The sequence below is a fragment of the Nannospalax galili genome, unplaced genomic scaffold (assembly GCF_000622305.1).
Source record: "Nannospalax galili isolate Female #2095 unplaced genomic scaffold, S.galili_v1.0 scaffold538, whole genome shotgun sequence".
Taxonomy (NCBI): domain Eukaryota; kingdom Metazoa; phylum Chordata; class Mammalia; order Rodentia; family Spalacidae; genus Nannospalax; species Nannospalax galili.
This window is the reverse complement of record NW_008343842.1, coordinates 2,981,772-2,998,823: the sequence shown is the minus strand read 5'-3', so window position 1 is coordinate 2,998,823 and position 17,052 is coordinate 2,981,772. Positions and strand designations below refer to the sequence as shown.

Here is a 17,052-nt window from a genome sequence, read left to right as displayed (position 1 = left end):
CCCAAGAGTTGTAGAGTTCTTATTTAAGATTTATTTTTTATATTTAATTATGTGCAGACATATGTGTTGGTGTTGGTATATATTAGTACATGAGTGTAGGTGCCTGAGGAGGCCAGAAGAGAACATGAGAGCTCCTGGAGCTGGAGTTACAGGCAGTTGTGAGCCCCCTGATGTAGTGCAGGGCATGCAACAACGTCCTTTCCAAGAGCGGTACACACTCTTAACTGCTGTTCATTTATTTTTAGATTTTATTTTATTTTTGTTTTGTTTGAGACAGGGTCTCTCTATGTAGTCCTGGCTGGCCTGGAACTTGCTATGTAGACCAGGCTGGCCTAGAACTCACAGAGATCCTCCTGCTGGGACTAAAGGCATGCCCCACCTCAGCCATTTTATTTCCAGTCATGTATGTGTGTATGTGTATGGGTGTGCATGGAGTGTTCGTGCCTGCAGATGTCAGAAAAGGGTATCAGATGACCTAGGGCCAAAGGTAGGGGCAGTTGTGAACCACCTGTGTGTACTGGGAGCCAAACTTGGGTCTTCTAGAAAAATAGGATGTGTTCTTAATCACTGAGCCATCTTTCCAGCACCAACAACTGTTTGTTTTGAGATGGTCTCACTATGCTGCCTATGCAGGCCTCCAGCTTGCTTTATAGACAAGGATGACATTGAATTTTTTGAGCCTCCTCCCTTGAATTTTAAGTGCCTGGATCGCAGAAGTGTGCATCCTGGCCTAATTTTTTTTCCCGCCGTCCCTCCCTTTCTTCCCTTTCCTCCTCCTCCTCCCTCCCCCTCCTCCATGTCGGTCTCTGTCTCTGTGTCTCCCCCACCCATGTCTCTCTGTCTTTGTCTCTACCTGTGTCTCTCCCTCCTTTCCCTCCTTCCCACTTCCTTCCCCTCTCCCTCCCAGGGCCTCACTCTGTAGCCCAGCCAAGGCTGATCTTGAACTCACTATATATTGGGGCTGGTCTCCAACTCACAGCAATCCTCCTGCCTCTGCCTCCCTAGTGCAGAGATTACAGGCATGAGCCACCATGCCCTGCATTTTTAGAGTTTTATTTTCCCAAACCATCTTCGCCCCCCACCCAGGAGCTCTTCCTACAGAGGCCGAGGCTACGCGAAGGAGGCGCCCCTTCCTTAACTGCACCCAGACTCGGCAAACCACCCAGCACCTACCAGGGGCCGCCTCCAGGGGACTGGGCGGAGTCGGGCTCTGGGGGGCCGGGGTTGGGACGCACCTGGGCGAGGCGGCAGGTGCACCGCCCCGACGGGGGAGGAGCGGGCGCGCTGGGCGGGCGGGGACGGCGGCGGGACACCCGGGCCGGGAGCCCGCGGGCCGCCACCGCAGCCGCCGCCGCGCAGGGCCGCCGAGACGGGGTGCGGGATGAGCCTCAGCCGGAAAAAGGGCTTCTACAAGCAGGACGTGAACAAGACGGCCTGGGAGCTGCCCAAGACCTACCTGGCCCCCACGCACGTAGGCAGCGGTGCCTACGGCGCAGTATGGTGAGACCCGGGAGGAGGCTAGACTGGGAAGCAGAGGCGCCGGGGCCATCCTGGGGCTCAGGCTCCCTGTGATCACCCGGTGGCAGTGGGGTCCCCCCGGGGCTGGACTTGCTCCTGGATCTGTAACTTTAACTTGAGTCTCTGGGACCCACCCCTGCGGTTGCAGATTGAGGCCCCGGGAGGGGAACTGGTCAGATTGCACTGAGTGGCGCTCCTGGCCTGCTCTGCATCCTGTGGGCAGGGGCTGTTGCTTCTGCCCCTGGTCCCCTGTCCCTTTACTTGGTACCCCACACACACTCTGCTGGCCCCCACATTCCAGGTTTTGGGCAGCTCCTGCCATCCTGGCCTCCTGGCTAAGTGGGAGTGCTGGGGCAGCCTGGGACCAGCCCAGGAGGGAGCTGGAGCGCGCCCCCAACTCCCCTACCTGTGGCCCTGCAGCTCGGCCATTGACAAGCGGTCAGGGGAGAAAGTGGCCATCAAGAAGCTAAGCCGACCCTTCCAGTCGGAGATTTTCGCCAAACGTGCCTATCGTGAGCTCCTGCTGCTCAAACACATGCACCATGAAAATGTGAGCTGAGGCAGGGGAATGTTGGTGTTGGGGAGCAGGGGAAGGGGAGGGAGGGAGGAAGTGAGCCTTGGGGGAGGGAGGTTGGGGGCGACTTGTCAGGGCCAGGAGAAGGAATCTTCCTGCTCCCTGAACCCTAGTCTCAGAAGATGTCAGGACCTGCCCTGTTCACTTCCCAGAAAAAGTGCAGATAGCGCCATTGTCATGAGAAAGTTGGCACAGTGGAACTTTGTAATTTGTTCTGTAAAAAGTGTCTGGCGTTGTGTCCACATGTGACTCTGATAACAACAGATACTGAGCATGTAATTTGTGCCAGGCACTTACTAACTTGTACAATCCTCTCCATAACAGAGGCAGTAAATACCAGATGTGGCACAGATGGGGGAAACTGAGGCACAGGCTCCAGGTTATGTGCTTAGTCAGCAGCAGAGCTGGGATTTGAATTCAGGACAGGGCCCCAGGCCTGAGAACCTGAGTATGAGACCATCCTGTCTGATAGAAATAGCCATGCAGGACCACAGAGCATAGTTTATGCAAGTTGTAAGGCCGGAGCCCTTGCAGCCAGCCTCTCCTCAGCCTCCTCCAGTTCCAGAGAGCTTACCTCTAGGTCTGAACCAGTCCTGTGACAGGCAAGGACAGATGTGGTAGGAAACCCAATGTCCCAGGCCCTTTTCCCCTTTGACCCTTGTGGTTTTTTGAGTTGAGAGTGGTTTGTGCTGTTCCCCCATACCCCAGATCTGGGAGCAATGGGTGTCTACATCTTGTTCTTCTCAGCTCAACCCTCCACTATAGTTTATTTTGAGCTTCCTTCGCTGCTGGGGACCTCTTATGCTGCCATGCAGGCTGGGGCCTGCCTTCCGCAGCAGGGGGTGACCTGGATGGTGGCACTGGGTGGCTGAGGCCCTGGGGAGTAGGGAAGAGTGGCAATGGCCATCCAGCCTCATTTGGTGATCCTTCCCCCAGGTCATTGGACTCCTGGATGTCTTCACCTCTGCTTCCTCCCTGCGCAACTTCCACGATTTGTGAGTCGGGCTACACTGGGTTTGGGGCATTGACAAGTCTTAATGGCTGCTAGGGAATGCTTTGGAGGAGGGTAGCTTCCCTCTTCTGGGTAGGGAGTAGAGGGAGGAAGGTCCTCCCAGGATCCATTTCCCAGAGGCTCAGGTATGGCTCTGGATCTCAGGCTACTCAGGCCTTTTCCCAGCAGGAAGTGAGGATCTGGTAGCCCTCACTGATGGAGCTTGGCAGTCATAAACAACCAGAATATTTAGTTGCAATATGTCAGGTTTTGCTGGCGCATGTCTGGACAAGGCAGTCTATTCAGATTACAGAGAAATTCAGGGTGTGAATAGGGATCGACGACTGCTTAGGTCAAACTTCCAGTCCCACCTCAGTTCCATAGAGGTGGTGGATGTGTTTTATTTTGTTGTGTTGTGTGGTGTTTAGACAGGGTATCAAGTATCACAGACTCACTATATAGCCAAGGATGACCTTGAACTTCTTAAAATTTTATGTGTATGAGTGTTTTACCTGCATATATATATATATATATGTGTGTGTGTGTGTGTGCATCCATATATATATATGCACTACGTATATATGTTTATATATTATATATATATATATATATATATATATATATATATATATATATATATATATATATATATATATATATATATATGTGTGTGTGTGTGTATGTATACAGTGCCTGCAAAGACCAGAAGAGGGCATCAGATCCCCTGGAACTGGAGTTACAGATGGTTGTTATTTGCCTGGTGGGTGCTGGGAACCAAACTTGGGTCCTCTGCAAGAGCAGCCAGTGCTCTTAACAACGGAGTCATCTCTCCAGCCACGACTTTGAACTTCTGATTCTCTTGTCTCTACCTCCTGAGTACTGGGATTACAGGCATGTGATGCAGTGTTGGGAATTGAACCCAAGTCTTGGTGAATGCTAGGCAAGTACTCTGCCACCCACATCCAGAGCCCACTGGCCATGGAGGTTTAAGCAGTGTAATGATGATGCTGTCTTTGGGTCAGATTTGGGGGATGCACCCAGCACTTATGAGAAAGGAGTAGGGAGCACCTTTGGGGGAGGAAGTGACAAGTATTCAAGACCCAGACTTGGATCTACAATACAGTGTAAGAAATGGAAGACAGACCTGAAACCCATTTTCAAGGCAGGACTGACAGACAGGCTCTCTTGCATCCATTTGGACTCAGTGGCTGAGTGAGGTTAGCATAGGTGGCCTGGGGTTCCTGTTTGGAATCCATGGAGGAAGAACAGACCTTGAGGGAAAGATAAATGAACTCCACTTTTATCCTTGACTTATACAGAGCTTAAAAAAAAAAAAAAAGCTCAGGAGAGAAGGCAGTGTCAGGATGTGGACTAGGGCTAGACCATCTCCCATGTATGATAGCGGAAGCCTGGGAACAGATCATGGTAAAATGCAATACAGTAATGTTGATCTAAACTCTACATTAGTAAGAAGGTTTGAAGAGTGAGCAGATAGAAACCAAGAGGGAGAGGAGGGCCAGCAGACAATTGTGAAGGGGTTCCAGACTTAGGATAAACAGGAAAAAGGGAGTTAGTGTATTTGTGGGGTCGTCATTGGTGTTCAGTCCAGGAGTTCAGCTGTAGGACAGAGGCAGAAACCAGGTTGGGAGTGACGGTGTGTGAAGGTGGTGGAGGACGTGAGTGAGGTAAAGTTTGGTGATGAAGGAGTGGCAACAATAGCTTAAAGATTTATATTATTTTTTAAATTGTGTGTGTGTGTGTGTGTGTGTGTGTGTGTGTGTATGTGTGTGTCCTCTGTGTGTATCTGGATCTCAGGCTACTCAGGCCTTTTCCCAGCAGGAAGTGAGGATCCAGTAGCCCTCACTGATGGAGTTTGGCAGTCACAAACAACCAGAATATTTAGTTGCAATCTGTCAGGTTTTGTTGGCTCATGTCTGGACGAGGCAGTCTATTCAGTATCTGTGTGGGAGTATGTGCATGTGGGTGCAGTGCCCACAGAGGCCAGAAGAGGCCATCAGATTCCTCTGGAGCTGGAGTTACCTGCAGTTGTGAGTTGCCAGATATGGTTGCTAGGAACAGAACTTGGGTCTCTGCAAGAACAGTATGTGCTCTTAACCACTGAGCCATCTTTCCAGCCCCGAGCAATAGTGTAACATGGGTGCACTTATATACAAGCAGGCAAAACACTCATACACGAAAGCATTTTTAAAAATTAAAAAGAAAGAGGCAGTAAAGTTCTGGGTAAAAATTGTGCATACCTGTAATCCCAGCACTTAGGTGGTTGAAGCAAGAGGATCGAGTTTTAGGCCAGTCTGACCTGAGTAGTGAGATTTTGTGCCCCCCCACCACCACAACAAAGCACAATCAAGGCACAGTGACTGTAAGTTTGTGAACCAGAAGAAAGGATCAGGGTGCAGGAGGAGGAGAAAGACACAGGAGAGGGTTGCACACGGAGTGGGGTCCTGGGGAAGGAGGGGTACCAGTGGAGAAGGCAGTTTCATGACCTCAGAAGCTTGTAGGGATGTAGGGATGGTTTCCACCATACCCTTTTTTCAAAAATATTCCTTTTAGGGGCTGGGGATGTTGGTTGTTGCTCAGTTGGTAGAGTGTTTGTCTAGCGTGCATGAAGTTCTGGGTTCTGTTCCTAGCACTGCATAAACAGGGGGTTGTGGGGCATGCCTGTCACTTCAGCCCTGGGAAGTGAAGGCAGGTGGATCAGAAGTTCAAGGTCATCCTCAGCTGTATAGTGAGTCAGAAGCCAGCTTGGGATACATGAGAACATGAGATTAATTAATTAATTTTATTTATTATTTTTATTTTGTGTGTATGAATGTATTACCTGCATGTGTGTAAGTGCATCTGTGCCACGCAATGCCCATGAAGGTCAGAAGAAGGTGACGGATTTCCCTGGAACTGGAGTTACAAATGGTTGTTAGCCGCCATGTGGGTGCTGGGAACTGAACCTGGGTCGTCTGCAAGAGCAGCCAGTGCTCTTAACAGCTGAACCATCTCCCCAGTCCCAAATTTGTTTATTTTTAGTTTATGTGTATGAGCGTTTTGCCTGTATGTATGTAAGTGCACCCATGCATGCAATGCTCACAGTGGGCAGCAGAAAGTGTCAGATCCTCTGGAACTGGAGTTACCTGTTAGCCACCATGTAAGTGCTGGGAACCAAACCCAGGTCCTCTGTAAGAACTGCCAGTGCTCTTAACCAATGAGCCATCTCTCCAGCCCCTCTTTTTATAATCTATTATATTTTGTTCTAAACTTTGCCATTACTACCTTGAGTCACAGTTACATGTTACTGACCTTGACATGGTTTTGCAATCTCATTTGAGTACGTAACAGCACAGGTACCTTCTTCTGCCCCTCTGAAGATTGTTTTCCTGTTTCCTTCCAGGAAGGGCAGACATTTTGTGATTAGCAGAGCTGGCTCAGCTGGGTGTGACCCTCTGGGTGGGGGGAACATTTGGATAGAACTAGATGGAAAGGAAAGACAGATGCTTCTAGATCACAGCTGTGGGTTGCTGTGGGCGTGGAGAAGGGCAAGGAGAGAGGGCACCTTTGAAGAGGGTGAACACAGAGCCATTTGGTTTTCCTGAGCACCCTCTAGTGCCCATCTGTGCTCACTCTGAGCTCTGCCAACCAGGCTGTGTGGCAGGGAGCCCTTGGAGGCAGGAGCACCTGGGTGGATAGGGCTGGATCTTTATACCTTCTTTTGTTTGTTTTGTATGTGTATGTGTGTGATTGTGTATTTGTGTGCAGGTGTGCTTGCATTCACTTGTGTGCATGTGCAGGTCAGAGGTCAACCTCACTTATCAGTCCTCAGGTACCACCTACCTTTTAAAAAAAATTTGTATGTGTGGGGGCTGGAGAGATGACTCAGTGGTTAAGAACACTGATTGCTCTTGCAGAAGACCTGGGTTTGAATCCCAGCACCCACATGGCAGCTAACAACTGTCCATAACTCCAGTTCCAGGGGATCCGACAGCCTCTTCTGTCCTCCTCAGGCATTGCATGACATGGGTGTACTTACCTACATACAGGCATAACACTCATACATATAAAATAAAATAATAAATAAAATATTTTAAAAATTATGTGTATGTGTGTGTGCCTACATGAATTATGTACACCACATGCATGCAGGTGCCCTTAGAGGCCAGAAGAAGGCATTGGATTCCCCTGGAACTGGAGTAACAGGTGGTTGTGAGCTGCCTGACATGGGTGTTGGGAACGGAACCTAGGTCCTTTGCAAGAGCAATAAGTTCTCTTAACTACTGAGCTATCTCTTCAGCCTTACACCTTGTGTGTTTTGTTGTTGTTTTGAGGTGTTTTTTCTTTTCCTTGCAATAGGGTCTCCCTGTTACCCCAGCTGGCCTAGAACTTGACCAGGCTAGCCTCAATCTCACAGAGATCTATCTGCCTGCCTCTACCTCCCTATTGCATAGATCAAAGGTGTGCACCACCATGCCCAGCTCCCACACCTTGTTTTTGAGGCAGGGTTTCCCATTGGCCTTGGAGCTTGCCAGTTAGGCTAGGTTGACTGCATGTGTGTAAGTGCACCCATGTCATATAATTCCATGGAGACCAGAAGAGGTGAGTTGGATCCTCTTGAACTAGAGTTACAGATGGCTGTTAGCCACCATGTGGATGTTAGGAACTGAACTCATCCTCCACAAGAGCAGCCAGTGCTCTTGACCACTGAGCCATCTCTCCAGCCCATTGTTTTCTGTTTTTAAAACAGGGTTTTACTGTGTAGCCCAGCCTGGCCTGAAATTCACTATGCACCATAGCCTGGCTTGGAACTTACCATGTGACTCAGGCTGGCCTTGAACTCTAGGCAGTCCTCCTCCCTCGGCTCTCCAAGTGTTGTCGGGGTTACAGGTGTGAGCTTCCACAGCTAGCTTTTTTCTTACATCTTCTTGCCTGGTGTTATCTCCTGTTCCATCCTACTACCTCCCCTTCCCCTCTGAGCTCGCACCTGGGCCTGGGTGGGGCTGAGGACCCTGTTCAAAAGCCTCATGCCTTCCAGCTACCTGGTGATGCCCTTCATGCAGACAGATCTTCAGAAGATCATGGGGATGGAGTTCAGTGAGGATAAGGTCCAGTACCTGGTATACCAGATGCTCAAAGGTCTAAAGGTAGGTGGGACCTGGGTGGTGGCCCAGGGCTGCTTGGTGTTGAGACCCAGCACACTGTGGTGGGGTGGAGGAGGGTTTGATGCTGGTGTGGAAGCGGAGCACTGATTGACCCTTCTGTCCTCTCCCTCTCAGTACATCCACTCAGCTGGCGTTGTCCACAGGGTAAGTGCTTTCTTTGCTGAGGTCTTCAGGGTTCCCTGATCCACCCCCATGGTGGGGATAGAGGGAATGGGTACTCTGGAAGCTAAGGAGCTGGACGCAGAGGGAACATGGGCTGTGGGGGTTTCAGCTTTGGCCGGGGAAGACCTGGATGGAAGAATGACTATGCTTTGGGGAACATTCTGGGGAGCTGCTACTCAGTGAGCCCTGAATTGACACTTAAGGCTTAAAGACAGGAACACTGTGGAACTGGATGGGGGGTCTTAGAGGATGTAGAATCCAAACTCATTTTACACATGAGGAAACTGAGGCCCTGGGGGGAAGTGGCCTGGCTGTGGTCACAGTGCTGAGTGGTGCCAGATGCTGAACCAGTTGCCCCTCTACCTCAGCCTGGTGCTCTCTCTCTGTCTCTGTCCTCCCTCTCAGGACCTGAAGCCAGGCAACCTGGCAGTGAATGAGGACTGTGAACTGAAGGTGAGAGGGTCACAGACCTCACCCAGAGCAGGGCATGGGTGTGGAGGTGTGTGGAGAGGTGTGGGAGGGTGGGGTCAGTCCTCTCCTGCAGAGCCCCTCTCCTCAGCCCGCTCCTTCTCTCTGTGTCCCTCGAGCCATAGATCCTGGATTTTGGGCTGGCACGCCATGCGGATGCGGAGATGACTGGCTATGTGGTAACCCGCTGGTACCGTGCTCCTGAAGTTATTCTCAGCTGGATGCATTACAACCAGACTGGTCAGTGCTCAGCTTCCCAGGATGGGGCCCGGATGACCTGCTCAGAGCGTGGGCAGTATGACTGTGTGCAGGGTGCAGTCAGGCAGTCCTGGTGACATCCCTCCTCCCTTGCAGTGGACATCTGGTCTGTCGGCTGCATCATGGCAGAGATGCTTACGGGAAAGACTCTATTCAAGGGAAAGGATTGTATCCTTTGCTGGAAGCAGATGTTGTGTCCATCCAGGGACCCATTCTCTCAATAATGCTACAGTTAAACAACTTTTTCAGTGTGTCATTGGAACAGGCTCCTTGAGGTTAATTAATAATTAAGTAATTAATTGAGACAGGGTCTCATGGTGTAGTGCTGGCTGGATCTGGAACTCACTATGTAGTCTAGGCTGGTCCCAAGTCACATATATCCACCTGCCTCTGCCTACCCAAGTGTTGGGATTAAAGGTGTACACCACCATTCCTGGCTTGTTTTATTTTTTATTTAAAAAAGAATTTTTTGTTTTTTGGTCTTTTTGAGACAGGTCTCTCAGTAGCCAGCTGTCCTGGAACTCACTATGTAGACCAGACTGGCCTCGAACTCACAGAGACCCACCTGCCTCTGCCTCCCGAGTGCTGGGACTAAAGGCGTGCGCCACCACATCCACCTATTTTGTGTGTTTAAGTGCCTTGCCTGCATGTATGTATGTGTAAGGGCACTATGTATGTGCAGTGCCTGGGAAGGCCAGAAGAGGGAGCCAGATCCCCTGCAGCTGGAGTTACAGATGGTTGTGACTGTGGGTACTGGGAACTGAACCTTCAGTTCTCTGGAAGAGCAGAAATGCTCTTAACCATTACACTATCTCCCCAGCGCCATCATTTTTTTTATTTTAAAACAGGGTCTCATGTGTCCCGAGCATAGGCAAGGATGACCTTGGAGTCCTGCTGCCAGCTCCAAGTGCTGAGAGTACGGGTGTGTGTCACCACCCCTGATTTGTACACTGCTGGGGATGGAACCCACAGCTTCCATGCATGCTACACAAACACTCTACCAGCTGAGCCCTGGCCTCTAGAATGGTTGGGTTTTTTTTTTGTTTGTTTGTTTTTGTCTTTTTGAAGCAGGGTCTCCCTGTAGCCCCAGCTGTCCTGGAACTCACTATGTAGACCAGGCTGGCCTTGAATTCACAGAGATCCGCCTACCTCTGCCTCCCAAGTGCTGGGACTACAGGTGTGTGCCACCACGCCCGGCTAGAATGGTTTTAAAATACAGATAATAAGAACCAGATGTGGTGGTGCACTTGGGAGCCAGAGGTAGGCAGATCTCTGTGAGATTGAGGTCAGTCTAGTCTACATAGCAAGTTCCAGGCCAGCTGGGTCTACAGGGAGATCTCAAAAAGACCCCCTCCCAAATAATAATAATAATAATAATAATAATAATAATAATAATGGCATGGTGGTGCACGCCTTTAATCCTAGCACTTGGGAGGCAGAGGCAAGTGGATCTCTGTGAGTTCAAGGCCATCCTGGTCTACATAGTGAGTTCCAGGCCAGCTGGGGCTACAGGGAAACCCTGTCTCAAAAAGACCAAAAAAAAAAAAAATAATAATAGTAATAATGATAGAAAGGTTTTCCTGACTTCACTGCCATTAGAAAACCCCTCATATGCTGAGGGGGCACTCTGGTGGGCTATAAAGGGGTTTGGTGGTTAGACAAAGGGTTATCCCACTCAGCTCAGGAGAAGAGGGAACAGGGGAGGATGATCTGGTGGGCAGGTGAGTACTGAGAAAGGCACACCCTGGGCAGCCAGCTCCAAATGTGGGATGTTGGGATCCCTCCAGAAATCTGTGCCAACTGTGTCACCAACAGCATGTCATGAACAAGCTATGGGGTGGAGCCAGGCATTGCCGCAAAGCCTGTTAGAGCAACAGTGGGTGTGGGGAGGGGAGGCTCAGCACTGCAGAGAGCAGAGCTGTGCCTTAACTGGTGGTCAAGACCTGGACCAGCTGACCCAGATTCTGAAGGTGACTGGGGTGCCTGGCACAGAGTTTGTGCAGAAACTCAACGACAAGGCGGTAGGTGCCGCACTTTCCTATAGGATCCCTCTGCCCTGGCAAACCCTCTTGCCCTCATCCCACCATGGACCCCAAGCCAGAGCCTGAAGGGTTCCATGCTTTTCTGTCTTCCAGGCCAAATCCTACATCCAGTCCCTGCCCCAGAGCCCCAAGAAGGATTTCACTCAGCTCTTCCCAAGGGCCAGTCCCCAGGGTGAGTCCCGTGCCTCAGAGTCCCCCTAGCCCACCCCAGCAGCTAGTTCTTCCAGACTGACAGTCATGCTCCTGCAGCTGCTGACCTCCTGGATAAGATGTTGGAGCTGGATGTGGACAAGCGCCTGACAGCCACGCAAGCACTCGCCCACCCCTTCTTTGAACCCTTCCGAGACCCTGAGGAGGAGACCGAGGCCCAGCAGCCATTCGATGATGCTCTGGAACACGAGAAACTCACTGTGGATGAATGGAAGCGTAAGAGCTGATCTGGGTACTCCCTTCTCCCCCTCCTTCCTCCTCCCTCTCCCCTCCTCTCTCCTCCCTCCATCTGCTGCTGCCCTGTGCCAGCCCCTGCCCAGCCTCAGCTGGTGCATCTGTGCCCAAGTGCATTCCACTTCCTGTGGGTTTTTTCCTTGAGTCGTTTCCCGCTCTGTGTTCTCTCTAGCCCGCCCTAAAGTACTCACTTTCCGCAGAGCACATCTACAAAGAGATCATGAGCTTCAGTCCCATCGCCCGGAAGGACTCTCGGCGACGGTGTGGCATGAAGCTACCTTGACTGTCCAGCCCGACCCGTGGTTGCGCCTAGGGACTGCCACCTGGCCATATTCTGCCCCTGGACCAATATCTGTCACTACTTGCATCTCAGGGCTTCTGGAAATGCAGCATCTGGAGCAGAGAGAAGTGTCTTCTGATAAAGATCAGGGCTGTGGGAGCAGAATTCCAATGCTGGCTGGGAGGAAATAGCTGTAATCACAGCTGGCTGTATTAAAATGCCTGTGTGAGGAATCACCCGGCTGTGGGGTCCTTTCCTTCCTGGAGGGAGTGGACTGAGGATGCACCAGCCTGACCCAGGTCCACAATGGTGATGGTGGGTCTGCACCTAGGGTTGCTAGAGCACAGAACCCAAGACTAGAGGTGTAAAACAACAGAAAGGCACTCCCTCTTCAAGGAGTCAGGGTGCTGTGGGCCTGTGCTCTCCCAGAAGCCCAAGAGAGGAATCTTTCCCTTACTCTGTTTAGCTCTGCTAGCTCTAAGCTATCCTTGGTGTTTCCTTCATCCTTTTTTTTCTTTCTTTTTGCAGCAGTTCACTCTGTAGCTCAGGCATTCCTCCTCCCTCAGCCTCCCAAGTGCTGAGGTCTGTTGTTGGCTGTCCTCGGCTATGATGGCAACACCCTACCCTCTGCACTTGGCCTCCTCCTCTCCCCTGTGTGTGTCTGTTCTCTCAGATTATACAAACACCATCCCTGTAATCGCAGCATTTGGGAGGCTGAGGCAGGAGGATCTCAAGTTTCAGGTCAGCCTGGGCTACATAGTTAAGACCCTGTGTCAAAAAACAAAACAGAAAAGGCAAAAGCCATTGGATTTAGGGTTCATGCAGTGTGATGTCATCTTGATGCTTAAGTCTGCAAAGGCTTTCCAAATAAAGTCACATTCTGAGGCTCTAGGGGGCTGTGAAACTATGCAAACCCTGGTCAACCCACCACAGACTGCTGCAAAGAAGGCCCCTCCCCGTCCCTGCACTATGATTTCAGCTTTGTTACGGAGCCTAGTGTGTTATTGGCTGAGCTCCAGGAGATTCAGAGCTACAGGTGGTGGTGGGTTTTGGCTGGCCTGGAATTTGGGTTCCTGATAAGCAACTGAAACATGTGACAGTGCAGAATGGGGACCAGGCACTGTTGAAGGTAGACATGGCCTTTTTCTTTCCTGGATGCAAACATCTGTTCCTTCCCCCACCCCATCATATCAAATTGGGAAGACACATCTCGGAGAGTTCCAGGCTGCCAGGGACAACTTGATTCTTCTCTTTGCATTGGTAGAGCAAATTGACATATGCAGGGCAGTGGGAGGGTCGGCAGGGGTGGGGGTTGAGGGGAGCCTGGCCTGAGGTTGCTGCCTTGGGTCTCTGACATCCTGACATATATACCAGGGGAACTTGCTAAAAATGCAGATTTCCAGGTCCTACACTGGGGAATCTGATTCAGGTCTGAGCACAAAGACCCCTCAGACCCCAGCCCAGGGGCTAATTGTGGAGAAACTGGGGAAAGGGCCTGATTTCAGTCCCCCTGAGAGTATCAGGAGGGCACATCAGAACCCCACTGTTTTCCATATTTCTTTTGCCAGGGTGGCCTGGTTCATGAGTCCTGGGATTCACCATGAGGCTGACCCTGTATATTCACAGGTTAAAGTCTTTGACAAGTCCTGCAGAAAGCTCTGTTCTATCCTGTTTAATCCAGAAATTCCCAGTGTGGCTCCACATTCCCTTAGGCTCAGGTGGATTGCTTGTAGGTCACTAAAACTCCCCTAGTAACACTAATGGTGACACTGAGCAGTTTGTTAGACTCTGTGCCATACAAGGAGAACTCGAAAGTGAATGATGGACTTTAGTTATAATGTCCCAGTGTCAGACCACCATGTGTAGCCATTGTACTTTACAAAAGATAGTAGTACCAGGATTCTGGGGTGGGTGGAAGCTCTGTACCTTCTGTAAGCCTAAAACACTCTGAAAATAAAGTCTATTTGAAAACAGCAAAATCTCTGAGGTTTTAGAGGCCTAGGATCAGAGGCCACTGCGGTGGATGCCTGGGGCGGGACTGGAGCCTGAGCAAGCTTGGCTTCTATGCCCAAGGCCCAAACCTGGACGCCAGAGCTGCCTGCGTGGCCCTCCAAGTCTTCTGTGTCTCTTCTCTGACCCCCAGGAAGAGGTCTAGCCTTTTTGATTTGGCATCTACAACCTCTGGCATTCTTTCTAACCTTACCTGTTCTCTACATTCCTTAGGCAGGATGGCCTGCCATGAGGCTCACCTTGTATATTGTCAGGTTAAAGGCTCTGACAAGTCCTGCAGAAAAAAAGCTCTATTTTATACTATTTAATCCAGAGCTTCCCAAATATATTTAGCCCATTTTCACCTGATAATGTCACACACTATCGGTGCAGCCCAGTGCAGCTCCATGCACAGGTACCCTCCCTCTAGATCAGCCAGCTTCCTTCCTCCCTGAGCCCCGGCACTCTGTGAACAACGAGTGCCTGGGCCACCTCTCCCCTGCCATTGTGAGCCCCTGCTTGAAACAAATTACTGTGAGTGAGTGAAGGAAGGAATGACTGACATCTCCCAGTCCCATGGACCGTGTCTGTTCAGCCAGCCCTGAGACACTGAAGGTCACATAGAGCAAATGGGAACTAGGTCAGAGCCACCCCAGAGAAAAATCTCCCTGCTACCCACTCAGCACCTTCCCAGTTCACCCTTCATCCCATAACATCAGCATCTCCCCTCAGCATCTCAAACCTTCAGCATGACATGGAGGTGGTTAGCAGTAAGGAGGTCTTGGACTTCACCGTGGGTGAGGGTGCAGAGTCCCTGCTGGCTGGGATGGAAGGGCTGAGTCCCACGGGCCTTGTGACCCTGACCTTGGTGAATGAGTGGGCTTTGTCCTGGGTGGAGGAGTGACTCACAAAAGCCAAACACCAGGACAAAGAAGTAAAACTCAACCACTCAGTACGGTCCCTGATAACTATCCTCCTCTTCTTCCCATGCCAACTGAAGGATGTCTTGACACAAAGCCCTGGGTCATCCCAGGTCAGGGTTGCTGTCCCTGGGCTGGGCAGCACAGAGGAGACCCTGGAGGAGCTGCCTGGCAGAGAGAGACAGAGTGCACGGTGATCGATGTGCAGAGCTGGCTCTGGTCTAAGAGGGGCAATAACACAGCTCCAGCTCTCACTGCAGGAGAGGGACCCCAGCAGCCTGTAGTTGCAGTGGAGGATGGAGGCTTCTGTCCCATCTGATCTCTGTGTCCTCGAAGCCCTGAGGCTCAGTCCCTGGGGTGCACTCCTTCCCTTATTCCTCTGCTCTGCAGTGAGCTCCTGGTTCAGCCCCATTCTCTCTCCATCCCTCCTTGGATTAGAGGAAAAGCTGAGGGCTCCCAACCTTGGCAGCAGCTGAGGCCCTGAAACACTCTGTGGAACCCAACACCCCAGTAAATTCATGGTCACAGTCACTGCGGGGACTCCAGGTGGAGGTCCTAGAGCAGGGTGGGGCCAGTGAGCAGCTGCTGTCATTTGGCCTGAATGTCAACAAAGGGCCTCTCTGAGCTGGGGGATCATGACTCTCCTTTGTGTCATGAATCACTTTTCCTCCCCCGACCTCCCTCCCTCCCTCCCACCCTGTACAACATAACCCCAGCTCTGTTGGGGCAGGAACAGAAGTTATCACTGGGGTTTTCTGGCTGCCAGCCTGGCTCCAGGTTTACTGAGAGGCCCTGTCTAAAAATGTATGAGGTAGAGTGATAGAGCAGGACACCAACATTTTTGTCTGCCTTCCATGTGCATGCTGGCGTGTGTGTGTATGTGTGTGTGTGTGTGTGTGTGTGTGTGTGTAGTTGCACACACACGCAAACCAAAAACAAACAACAAACAAAATAGCCGTCTACCCCTATTAGATTGACAAAACTTCCAAGAATCACAAATGCTACTGATAGGGATTCTTAACTCACTGCTGGTGGGGAATGTAAAAAGACACCGCCAATTTGAAAGGTCAAACAAAGGCCTATCTTACATTCCAGCAGCTCCACCCCTAGATGTTTAGTCCAGTGAGTTCAGATTTTATGCGCACTCAAAATCCTATACACAGGGGGCTGGAGAGAGGACTCAGCCCTGAAGAGCACTGGCTGCTCTTGCAGAGGACCTGGGTTTGGTTCCCAGCACCCACATCAGAAGACTCACAACCACCTGTAACTTCTAGAGGATTTGACATTATCTTCTGGCCTCCAAGACCACCCCCACATACATGAGTATGCATATACACATACACATAAATAAAAACGAAATAGATTTTTAAAAATTTACTTTTTATTTTAATGTGTATGAGTGTATTGCCTATATGTATGTAAGTGTACTTGTGTCATGCAATGCCTGAGGAGGTCAGAAGAGGGCATTGGGTCCCAGGGAACTGGAGTTATGGATGGTTGTTAGCCACCATTAGATGGTGGGAAATGAACCTGGGTTTTCTGCAAGAGCAGCCAGTGCTCTTAACTGCTGAGCCATCTTGCCAGCCCCCAAATAGATTTTTTAGAAAGACAGAAATGAGCTCTTGAGCCACAAAAAACAAGGAGGAATTTAAGTGCATTTTATTAAATGAGAAAAATAAAGTATAAGAAAGGTTGATACTATTTGATTCCAACTCTCTGATGCTCTAGAAAAGGCAAACTATACAGACAGGAAAAAGAACAATGGTTGCCAGAAGTTTGGAGAGAAAAAAAACAATGAAAAAACAGAGCCTGAGAGATTTTTAGAATGGCAAAGTTGTTCTGAATGATGATGTAATGATGGGCATATGACATTATGCATGTATCAAACCCATGGAGTTGCACACACAGAGTGAACACTGATGTCAGCTCCAGCTTTCGTTATAAATAATGTATTAATGTAGTTCATATATTGCAACAAATGTCTCACGCCAATGTAAGGTGTTAATAATGGGAAAATTGAGCAGACAAGATGGCTTGGTAGGTAAAGGAGCTTGCAGCACAAGCCTGGGGTTTTGAGTTTGATCCCCAGATCCCAAGTAAAGATGGAAAAAAAATATTGATTCTGAAAGTTGTCTCCACACGTATGCCATAGCGTGTGTACCTGCTCACACACAATAAATAAATAAATAAATAAATAAATAAATAAATAAATAAATAAATAAATAAATAAAATAAGAGAAAATA

The 17,052-nt window shown here is 50.1% G+C and overlaps 1 protein-coding gene across 1 annotated transcript; it reads left to right on the top strand.

Moving 5' to 3' along the window:
* Positions 1–1,323: 1,323 nt before the first annotated feature.
* Mapk13 (mitogen-activated protein kinase 13) lies at positions 1,324–12,132 on the top strand. Its single transcript, XM_008840085.3, has 12 exons — positions 1,324–1,500; positions 1,939–2,068; positions 3,029–3,087; positions 8,119–8,227; positions 8,360–8,389; positions 8,813–8,860; positions 9,001–9,115; positions 9,230–9,301; positions 11,075–11,154; positions 11,269–11,347; positions 11,425–11,601; positions 11,820–12,132. Exons 1-12 carry the CDS (start codon positions 1,382–1,384, stop codon positions 11,900–11,902), a joined length of 1,101 nt encoding a protein of 366 aa, XP_008838307.1. The 5' UTR covers positions 1,324–1,381; the 3' UTR covers positions 11,903–12,132.
* The last annotated feature ends 4,920 nt before the right edge of the window (positions 12,133–17,052 follow it).